At 41.2% G+C, this 10,109-nt stretch overlaps 1 protein-coding gene across 1 annotated transcript in view; it reads right to left on the bottom strand.

Annotated features, from left to right (window-relative positions):
• Window positions 1–10,109, bottom strand: part of SMARCA2 (SWI/SNF related, matrix associated, actin dependent regulator of chromatin, subfamily a, member 2) — a 167,259-nt gene that overhangs the window by 109,340 nt on the left and 47,810 nt on the right. Inside the window, exons 10-14 of the mRNA XM_004677627.2 lie at window positions 6,126–6,179; window positions 3,267–3,397; window positions 2,995–3,052; window positions 2,046–2,146; window positions 435–582 (exon numbers count right to left, since the gene is read on the bottom strand). Coding sequence (XP_004677684.1) covers window positions 435–582; window positions 2,046–2,146; window positions 2,995–3,052; window positions 3,267–3,397; window positions 6,126–6,179 — 492 coding nt within the window. The remainder of the gene's footprint in view (window positions 1–434; window positions 583–2,045; window positions 2,147–2,994; window positions 3,053–3,266; window positions 3,398–6,125; window positions 6,180–10,109) is intronic.

The raw sequence follows: 10,109 nt of genomic DNA, 5'->3' as shown, positions 1-10,109 counted from the left end.
TTCAACCACCAAGCCTTATTTTCATATGTCACTGACTACTCCCTACAAAGTGAGTGTCTTTCAGAATGCACTTTAAGGAACACATGTTGTGGCCAATGGTTCTCAAACTTTTTTTTTTTAAAAAGATTTATTTGTTCATACAGAACTGGGGTACAGGCCAAAGGCTCAGGGGCGGCAAGAGGCTTCACCAGAGACAGAGTGGGGAGCAGAACAGGCAGATCGACGAAGTACACTGCTAGGGTAGGCCCTAGTAAATGTGGCAAATTGAAAGAGCTCTAAAACCAGAATTACAGGAACACCGAACAGAATTTTAACGTGACGAACAAAAGGCCTCACCACCATCAAGCCTCGTGAACAATCGATGTACACGTGACATCTCTAGTCCAAATCAGGTAGGGACGTGACCTGCCAAGCAAAGAGCCCGCGGCACTCACCTGATAATGCTTCAGGGTCCCGTTAATGAGGAGAGCAGACTGCTTCTCCACCCTCTCCGAGATGGCATGAGCCACGGTGTAGTAGGACTGGGAGCCCCGGGCACTGTACTGCATGCTGTACTCGTCATCCACATCTTGCTTAGCTGTCCTGAGGCAGAGAAAGGGGAAGGATCAGGCACAGGCATTGTGGTGCAAGTGTTACTTGATTTCATACCAACAAATGCAAGCAGAGCCCAGAACAGCTGCATTTATTTATCACCTACTTGGGGCCTCACAGCTAAAATGCACTTACCTAGAGTCATTACAACACTAAGCAAAGCGGACGTTTTATCACCATCCCCATTTGGAGCATGTGCAGAACTGCAGGCTCAGAGAGGTTAATTAATTTGTCTGCATCACACAAAAGGTAGTGCAGCCAGAGTGTGAACACACGCCTCTGCTCTCAAGTGACATATGCGAGTGTGATGTGAGCACCTGCACATCTGGGCTTGCCAGTGAAGCTCTCTTGAGCTCCTGAGATACAAAGATAAATCCTATTCCTAGAACACGGTCCAGAGCTTGGAGGATAGGTGAGAGGCAGCTAAAGAAGACATTCAAGGGCCTCCCTGGTGGCACAGGGGTTACGGACGCAGCACTATCAAGTTACTGCCAGCCACCACAGCACGAGTTCAATCCCTGGGCCCGCCAGCAACCTAACCGCATGGCACAGCAGACCTCTCCTGTCATGCCTGCTGCTGCCCTCAGCAGTGAATTCCAGTAGATCCGCCTGTTCTGCTCCTCACGCTGTCTCTGGCAAATCCTCTCACCACCCCCCACACCTCTGGCGGGGGGGGGGGGGAAGACATTTAAGAGATAAGAAAGAGGGAAGGTAATTTTCCATTTTCTATGCCTGGTGAAACAAGTCTTTTATTCTACAGGCAATACGGAGTCATCGAGGGTTTCTAAAAACCCTCAGTGGAGGAGGAAAGGCAGACTGACACAGCCCTGGACTAAACAGAGAAAATAATGTCTATTTCTGGTTTTTATTTTTAAGTCTCATTGCTTTGAAACATTCTGTTTTGCATGTTGTTATACAACAGTTTCCTTTGAATATTAAAGTTGTGCAAGTAAAAAGCTGTAGCCCGCTAATAGAGAGGACTACTACAGCTGGGCACTCAGAAAGGGGGCAGGAAGAGAGGGTTCTGAGGGTACCAGGGTGTTTCGGAGATTGGAGAGGACATAGTGGTTGATGGGGCGCAGCCACGGGACAGAGAAGGGACTGTCCTGGGTTCCTGGGTGAGAGCTGATGCCACCAGCCAGGGAGGAAAGGTGAGAGTGAAGCAGAGAAATTCAATCTGGGACAGAAGTGCAAATAATAGGTGAGAAGTGAGGGGTGCGCCTGAGCTAGAGATGGGGACGTGCGGAAGAGGAAGATGGAAGGCCTGGGGGGTGGGGGGGAGGACAGCAGCGTGGCACCTGCAGGCGGGGGCGGGGCCTCTAGTGGCAGTGTTTCAAGGGCAGTGTGGGCATGAAGTTAGCTTCCTTCCTTAAACAAACTTTTCTAAAAGAAATCCCACAAGGCATGATCCTCATAAAGTGCATTTGCAAGGGAGAGTACTGAGAAAAACACACTCAATGATCTGCTTGGCATCCTTCTCGGAAACTTCTTCACTGTTTGGATCCAGAAGTATTTTCTCTTCGGTTTCCTGCCGACTGGACTCCTCTTCCTCATCCTGGGGAAAGAACAAAGATATAAAGTCTGGGGAAGATTCCATTTTATCAAGAGGATCTCTGTTAACTGGCATTTTCTAAAAAGAGATTAAATAGTGTTCAGGATCACAAACGAAGATTTGTGAGTAGTTCCAATTATCTGCTCCTTAAAAGTAATAAAATTCCTTATTAGATAATTCATTAATTCAAAAGAAGTTTTCTAAGTTATTCTTAAAAGTCACAACAAAATGACAGGAAAAAATGGTATTTATTTTCTATTAAAATATCCAAGATTATCATTTTAGGCCCAAGATTTATTAAGTATTCCTTCCAAGAGATTGGAGAAATGTGCTTCTCTTTGGGTAACAAGTATATCCCAGGATTCAAACAAGAATCACTTTTAAAGAGAAACCAAGAGGATCAATAAACTCATTAAACCAAACCCATGTTGCCCTTTTCTTCTGTCTCCAGACTTTCAACTTCAAATAGACTCTAAGACCTAAAGGACTCCAGAAACATTCAGGCAGAAATACTTAGGCTAACTCTTAGTGCTGACCACTTGGAGACACAGATTGCCTTTCACAATGTAATCTACCTTTAGTTCACCCCAAAAGTCCTGCCCACTATCTCCTATTTAATGTTAGCTTCTCTTTTCTTGGTACAAATAAATTTAGAATTTGCCAAGTTTCCCCTCTGGCCAGGAGCCCTGCGAGGTTACTGTATGCTAGGCTTGTGTCAGTCTCAGCCACCTGAAGGCCAAAGGTGGAGGAAGAGGTGACAGAAGGACACAAGAGCTAGACGTGCAGACAGAGCAATTTTTTCACCCATAAATGTTTAAATCAAGAAACTCCAAAGAGAAAGATATACATACCTCCTCCTCATAATCAGAATCACTCTCTTCACTGTCAGATCTAGGGGCAACTTCGTAACTAAAGGAAAAGGCATAGAGAAGAGAGGGCTTGGAGCTTTAATTTATAAAACAATATACTAACTTGACTTAATGAGCGTGTTCTATGCATACATGACAAATGCAGGTAACAACTTCAACCACTCATCAAAAGTCCCACTGTTTGAGTCCCAAGACTTAACAAGAACCACAACAAAGCCACAAAAACACCAAACAGTTCTGCTTGAATGTCATACCCAGGATTCATTTCCAACCAGGCATCCAGCTGACTTGCTTTGGGTGCTTCTGGCCCGAAAAGGACCTTGCCGGTTTCTGTGTGAGTCACTTTAACAGGGAGGTCACTCATCTGACTGCTCTCATCTATAGGCTGAACAGAGGGATAAAACATATCATCATCTGGGGTTAACATGTTCTCCCACTTTTGAGCTAGACATTTTTCAGCTTTCAGCCACTCAGAATCTGAAGCCTTCTCTGCGACTGGAAATTTCACCATCTAGCGTCGTGATGGGGAGTAGAAAGCCCCCTATTCAAGAAATGGAAAACACCCACTCCCCTCGCAGCTGAGTTACAGAAGCAGGCGCTAAGCAGCACTGACAGGACATGCTCACTCAGCAAAGACGTGGGAGCTACAAGCTCAAGAATGTGAAGACCAGCAGACACACGAGTGGAAGGCAGGCCAGAGCTGTGGCAGTGCATGACGTGGGGGATGGCCAGGCACGTACCCACTGCCCAGCTGTGGAGTGTAATGTGTGGGGTAGCCCTGATTAGGTGACCAGCCTCCAGATGCCTAATAAATTACTAGATATCAGATAAATGCAATCTCTCCTTACCTAAGCCAGAGATGTTTTCTGTCATCTGCAACTAAGTGTCCCCAGCCTCCAAATGATACTTCAGGCCTCCCCAGATAGAAAATATTACAATGTCCTGGTGTCAAGGAGAAGTTACCGTAATTTCGTGTCATTTCATTACTGGCTGGGTTGGCTTCTGTAGGGCCCTTTTCATTGATCCCAAACCAAACTACCAGGTGTCTAGTACAACTACTGGTACCTGTGAATGTGATAATAAAAAAGCTCTTCTCATTTCAAATATGGGGTATTAACCCAGACTGAGCTGAAGTTCATTATTAGACTTTGAAAAATGGCTTGCTCAGAAAATTAAGAGAACAAATAAAATTGCAGAGGCTGGGTTTAACTGATTGTAGAGAACAAATTGGTTTAAAAGGCCTAAAAATGGGGTAAGCCTATGCAAATGAATGCTACTGATTATAGGTTGACTGTTCTCCTTACAGGAGACCCCTAGGAGAGCCATTTACTTAGAAATGTTGGATTTGTGAGTAGTTCCAATTAACTGTTCCTTAAAAGTAATAAAATTCCTTATTAGATAATTCATTAATTCAAAAGAATTTTTCTAAGTTATTCTTAAAAGTCACAACAAAATGACAGGAAAAAATGGTAGACTGTAGGTTATCTTCAACATCTTATTGGAAATAACCAAAAAAAAAAAAAGGTACTTTTCCCTCAACAAAGCATTGTTAGAAATAATTTATTAGTGATTATACGTAAAAGTTACCATTTAAAAGAGAAAAGACTTTTTCCAGGCCGTTTTTGTTTGTTCCTGAGATGTGTGCTAAAGAAAGCCAGTGAACACCATTACTTTGTTACTTGGCAGTCAAGATGATGCTACTTCCTCATTAATGCAAAGGGGCTTTTCTTTTTTTGTTCACAAGATAAAGAAGGAAATCTACCCTTTGCCATCATCTCCTCTGGAAAAATCATATTCCATTGCCTTGAACTATTATATTACGATACAGCTGGTTTTATTGCTGATGTTATGCCTCAAAGAAAATTGGGAATCACTGTAGTTGGAATTAGAACCTTGGCAAAAGCACTGAATGAGCACAGCAGAGGTTAACAAGAACATTATTTCAACACAAACCAAGCAAGATGTCCACTTTGCCAACTTCAGCAAACAAAATACACATGTGTTAAGATTAAAAGGGGGGGGGGAAGGGAGGTATATGTCACAATCCAAAATCAGCAGCTAATTTTCTCAAGAGCTAATAAGAGATAAGAGTGCTATCACACTAACATATTAAATCTCTCCCTGGATGCTTGTTAATTACAGACCCATGTGAGGCATGCTTAGGTAAGGCTGGGCTTTTACAAATTAGTAGCGTTTCCAAGTGCTCTAATATATAGGGTTCTTCCCGCATACCAGCCTGCTGCGAGTTCCTTACACATCAGACATTTATCCCGTTCTTTTCTTTCCTTGTGATGGATTATAGTGGTTAAGCAACATTTACTGTTCAAGAGGTTCTGCTTAGAATAGTGCCTTCAACCTTTGTCTGCACCCGGGCTGCTGACATTCACAGCACATCTCGCAGGCACAGCAGTTCTGGGGTGGGGAGCGGGAAGCCTCCATCCGCCCCAACCCTCCGACCAGGTGGATCAGACCTGTGATAGGAAGGTAGCTTGAAAAGGGCTCTCTTTTCCTCTTACTCTGAGCTGTCTCCTCATGGAACCCTTGGCAGAGAATTAGTTTTTCAGGAAAAAAAAAATACAGTACATATATTCTCTTGACTCAGAAAAATATTGGAAATACTAGGAAATAAAATTTAAGAATATACTGATTTGTCATCTGTAAACAGAAGCTATACTGTAAGTCTACAGAGAGGGTGGAAAAATGAGTGAACTAAAAGTATGAATTTTTATAATTTCAAATTAGTAATAAACTAAGGACCCCAGGTCATTCATATGTTTTGTTTCTGTATAATTTACCAGGCAAATGTAATTATAATGTAACTTCAGACTTTTTCACAGTCTATGCATTCATAAGCATATGCTTATGTGTGTACAGAAAGCTCGAAAAGGCACACAAATATCTTAATCTCAGTCGACGGGCAGTCTGAGATGGAGACAGGTTACTGTGCAGTGTCTTGCTTGTATAGGATTCTTATTTTCTATTATGTGAATAAATTACTATTTTACTTAAAAATGAACAGCTGAGTAAAAATGAAATCAGCACAAATGGTGCTGTAAGGTTTGGGGACACGCGATTCAGCAAAACACACTGGAAATGGGGGTGAACTCCCTTACCTCTCCATCTGGTCCCAGGGCAGATTCTCCTCCCTCTGCATTCTCCTCAGCCTTCTGCAAAACAACAATGTCAAACATCACTAGTGAGCCAGGAAATGGAGGCAGGAAGGCCTCAGTGCTAGCTCTGCCCTGCAGCAGCATTTTCCTGCTTCACCTTGTCTACAAAGTGCAAGTACTTATGCCTCTTACTATTATTTTTCTTTACTCTTTGAGGCAAAGGGTATGATTTATTAGCAACTTGCAGGGAGTTATTTAAAGCTGGATATGAGCCAAGGCCCACACCCTAGAGATTTGAGGACTGGTTCTTCTAGGACTCAAACAGCTTAAGACACGGAAACATCAAGAGAGAGGTCAGCATCTGACATGTTCTTCCCACATCTGGCATCATGGAGAGGAATCCTGATGTCATTAGCTGAACTTTCCTATTCCCTTAGCCAGTTCTCTAAAAGTGTCCGCTGGGCCTCCCTGGTGGCCTAGGGGTTAGGTCTCAGTGCTGTCACCTCTGTGGCCTGACTACAGCCAGGGAGCTAACTCACATAGCACAGCACCCCTCAGCAGTGTATTTCAGTAAATCTGCCTGTTCTGCTCCCCACTCTATCTCTAGTGAATCTTCTCATGCCCTGCACCACCTCTGGCCTACACCCCAGTTCTTGTAGGCATAAGGTAAAAATTATATATATATATATATATGTGTAATATATATATATATATATTAATATATATATTAATGAATAAGCTCCTAACTGGGCTTAGGTCACAAAAATACAAAAGACACAAATGACTCTGTGAATTGTCTAAATGTTTTCATTCTGCCTAGCTGCCTTCCATAACCTATGATATGTCCACAGTATGTAAAAGGGGAAATTTGAAGCAGATACTGTGATCTCATGAAATAATATCTGTCACCCACCATTTCTTAAGTATTTCAGTATCACAGACCATTAAGATCTGTGGGTTACAAAAACAGCTTAAAAAATTAAGACTATGTCACATTTTGTATTTACCTAGAAGAGTTTCAGCTGTACTATACACAAAATGGGTTAAAATTTCTTACATTTCTAACAGCCCCTCTGACAGGAAGGAAATCTTTAATATTGCCTCAGAATCCTTATATTAAGATTATAGCTAGAAAGTGACACGATTTTTGTGTTGTACACTGAGGTGGGGGAAAAAAATTAGTCATTTCCTTTACCAAGACATTTAACAAAATGAGGTTCCTCCCCTGAGCCCTTTAACTAATTAAAAATATATATATAATAATACAGAATCAATATCAACCTCACTTTGTTTACTTAAGGCATTGATTGTATAATACCTTTTACTTTTCAAGGACGTAACTCAATTGCCTCTTGACAAAACAGCTTTTATACAAAATGTTTAATGCTTAAAATCCAGTCTTTTGTCCATAATGAAAAGCTATTCCCAAAGTATTTAAAATTTTGAAATCATAATTTTCTTATTAAAAAATACATGTGTGTAAGTAGCCAGCAGAAACTTTGGTTATGATTTCCCAAGAGTGCAGTTTCCTGTTTATGTCAGACCTAAGTGAAAATGTTCACAAAGTCAAAAAGAAGTGATGGGCATCAAAAAGTGCCCGGCCCCCATGTCTACAGAACAATGACAGAAAAGACTAGAAAAGAAGTCCTTCCTGCTACCAGTCCCTCAAGCTTCCATTTTTGGAATGCTCAGACTCTATACTCAGGCGACTATTTTAATTAATGAGAGAAAGTCAATTAATCCTACCATTCTTTCCATACAAATCAGAAATAAGTTACAAATATGGCCAACAAAGAAAATCAAGTGAGACAATGAGTAAGCCAATTTCCAATATCTAGCTAGTGGAAATGGATCACCACTTCAATGAATAGTATATTAAAATGCTTGAAGGACCATAAATTATAGAATCAAATCTATTCTAAGGGACACATTCTATGAATATGCCGCGGAGTAGCTACAGTGTTATCTGAAAACCACCTCACCATCAAGCTTTTCCATTACTTAGAATCCCTAAACCGATTTTTAAAAATTATATTAGGCATTAGATTTGAGATGCAATGCAATATTAGATTTAAGAAACCTGGCTCTGGAATTTGAAGACCCAGGTTTGACTCCCTGGTCTGTCACTGTGTAGCAGAGAACTTAGTAATGTGATCTTGGGCAAATGGTCTCTATGACTTGGTCGTCCCTCCACCCCCGCCCCCGCCCCCGGCAAAACTGGGACAGTAACAGTCCCAATCTCAGGTAAGATCACTATCTCAATACATATACTCCTATGTTACATGAAATATATACAGTCCCCAAGATGTAAAAGAGGGTATTCTTTTGAGTCCATTAGGGCTGGCTATTACCTTGTTTGCAAAGCATTTCATAAAGCTATGAGGTCAGGGGTTTCTATATGTGTTATTCATGACACATTCCCACAGCTACAAGGATTCGTGGCACTTACAAGGCCCTAAAATATTTGGCGAATATGAATGAATGTAGGTCCCAGGAACCACACTTTTTACTTAGCATACACTCATTGAATTATTATTATTGTAATTAGGTGTCAATATATTTACAAGTCATAAAAGAGTTGAGAAGACGAACACAACATTCCTCCTTTGAAGTGGCATCCTCTGAGACTTCTCTTGCAATGCCCTATGCTTACACCTAATTCTGCCATGTTATTCTACGAGGTGGAAGCTAGGTGGCAGTCTACTCCATGGGCAAGAGGGGTGACAGTCTCCCATCATGCTCTCGATTCTTTCAAGGTGATGACGGTCTCTGGTTGGTGCGCTTTCATACTGCAGGTTCTCATCGAACTGGTGCCATATCCTCTGCTAAGTTACCCACCAAAATCCCTTCTCTTTTATTGGTTCCTAAAAATCCCAAGCAAATTGTGATTGGCGGTACCATTTGAGCTAACTTTGCACAGTTTCTTAGCACCTGATGCTGTTGTGACAGTTGCTACTATGTCTCCTGCTTCCTGAAGGTGTTTTAAATACAGTTATCTGTATCATGTGATTGCAAATACATCCTCTATCAATATTACTGGTTGATGGCTAAGCTTATATCCATTGATTAAAAACCAAAGAAAACCCAAAAAAAGGCAATTTGGGTTCCCAATTCCCAAGGTCACTATGAACACAAAATATACTTGTTTTCCATTAATGCTAACATGTTTTGGCCAGTGGCCTAATTTCCTAACTTAACATGTTCAATCCTGTTTGCGAACACCCTCATGGCTTCATCTAACCCCATCCCCATTTTGTCCCTAGCTACCCAGTAGATATGAGGGAATAATCACGGGCAGAGGATGGAGACCCCAAGACCATGCTGAATGTACATAATAGCACATTTCTCCTGTTGCTGTGCACAGACTGGTTTCACATAATTAGGTATTTCAGTGCTTTGAAGATTACTCCTCTAATATGTAAGTAGATATATATATATATATATATACATATATATATATATATATCGTTTACTTCTTTTTCTTCCATTTCAAGAACATTAATGGAAAACAAGGCTGAGAATGAGAAATTTCAGAATGATTTGTAAATGCCTAATTCGTAGAAATGGCTCTGATGGAGAGAAAAGAAAATTAAACAGGGTCATGACAGGTTAAAGGAAACCCTCTCTATTATTCACCACCCACAAGAAAACATAATAAACTCCCTAAAAAAGAAAAAGCCTTCTCTGGCACAGCAGACCTCTCCTGTCTCACCCGCTGCTCCCCTCAGCAGTATATTTCAATCAGCCTGCCTGTTCTGCTCCTCACTCTGTCTTTGGTGAATCTTCTTCCCACCCCTGCACCTCTGATCTGTACCCGAGTTCTGTGTGCATAAATAAATTATCTTAAAAAGAAAAAAAGCCTTCTTTAGTACACTGAGGTCATTTTTCTAAAATTATATACTAGCATAATACAAAGTTAAAAATATTTCTTTTCAATTAAATCACAAAGCAAACCACACTCATGTCTATGAACAGGTTTCTTAGAGC

The sequence above is a fragment of the Condylura cristata genome, unplaced genomic scaffold, assembly GCF_000260355.1.
Source record: "Condylura cristata isolate star-nosed mole 26May11 unplaced genomic scaffold, ConCri1.0 scaffold00006, whole genome shotgun sequence".
Lineage (NCBI taxonomy): Eukaryota > Metazoa > Chordata > Mammalia > Eulipotyphla > Talpidae > Condylura > Condylura cristata.
This window is presented reverse-complemented; position numbering and strand designations above follow the sequence as displayed.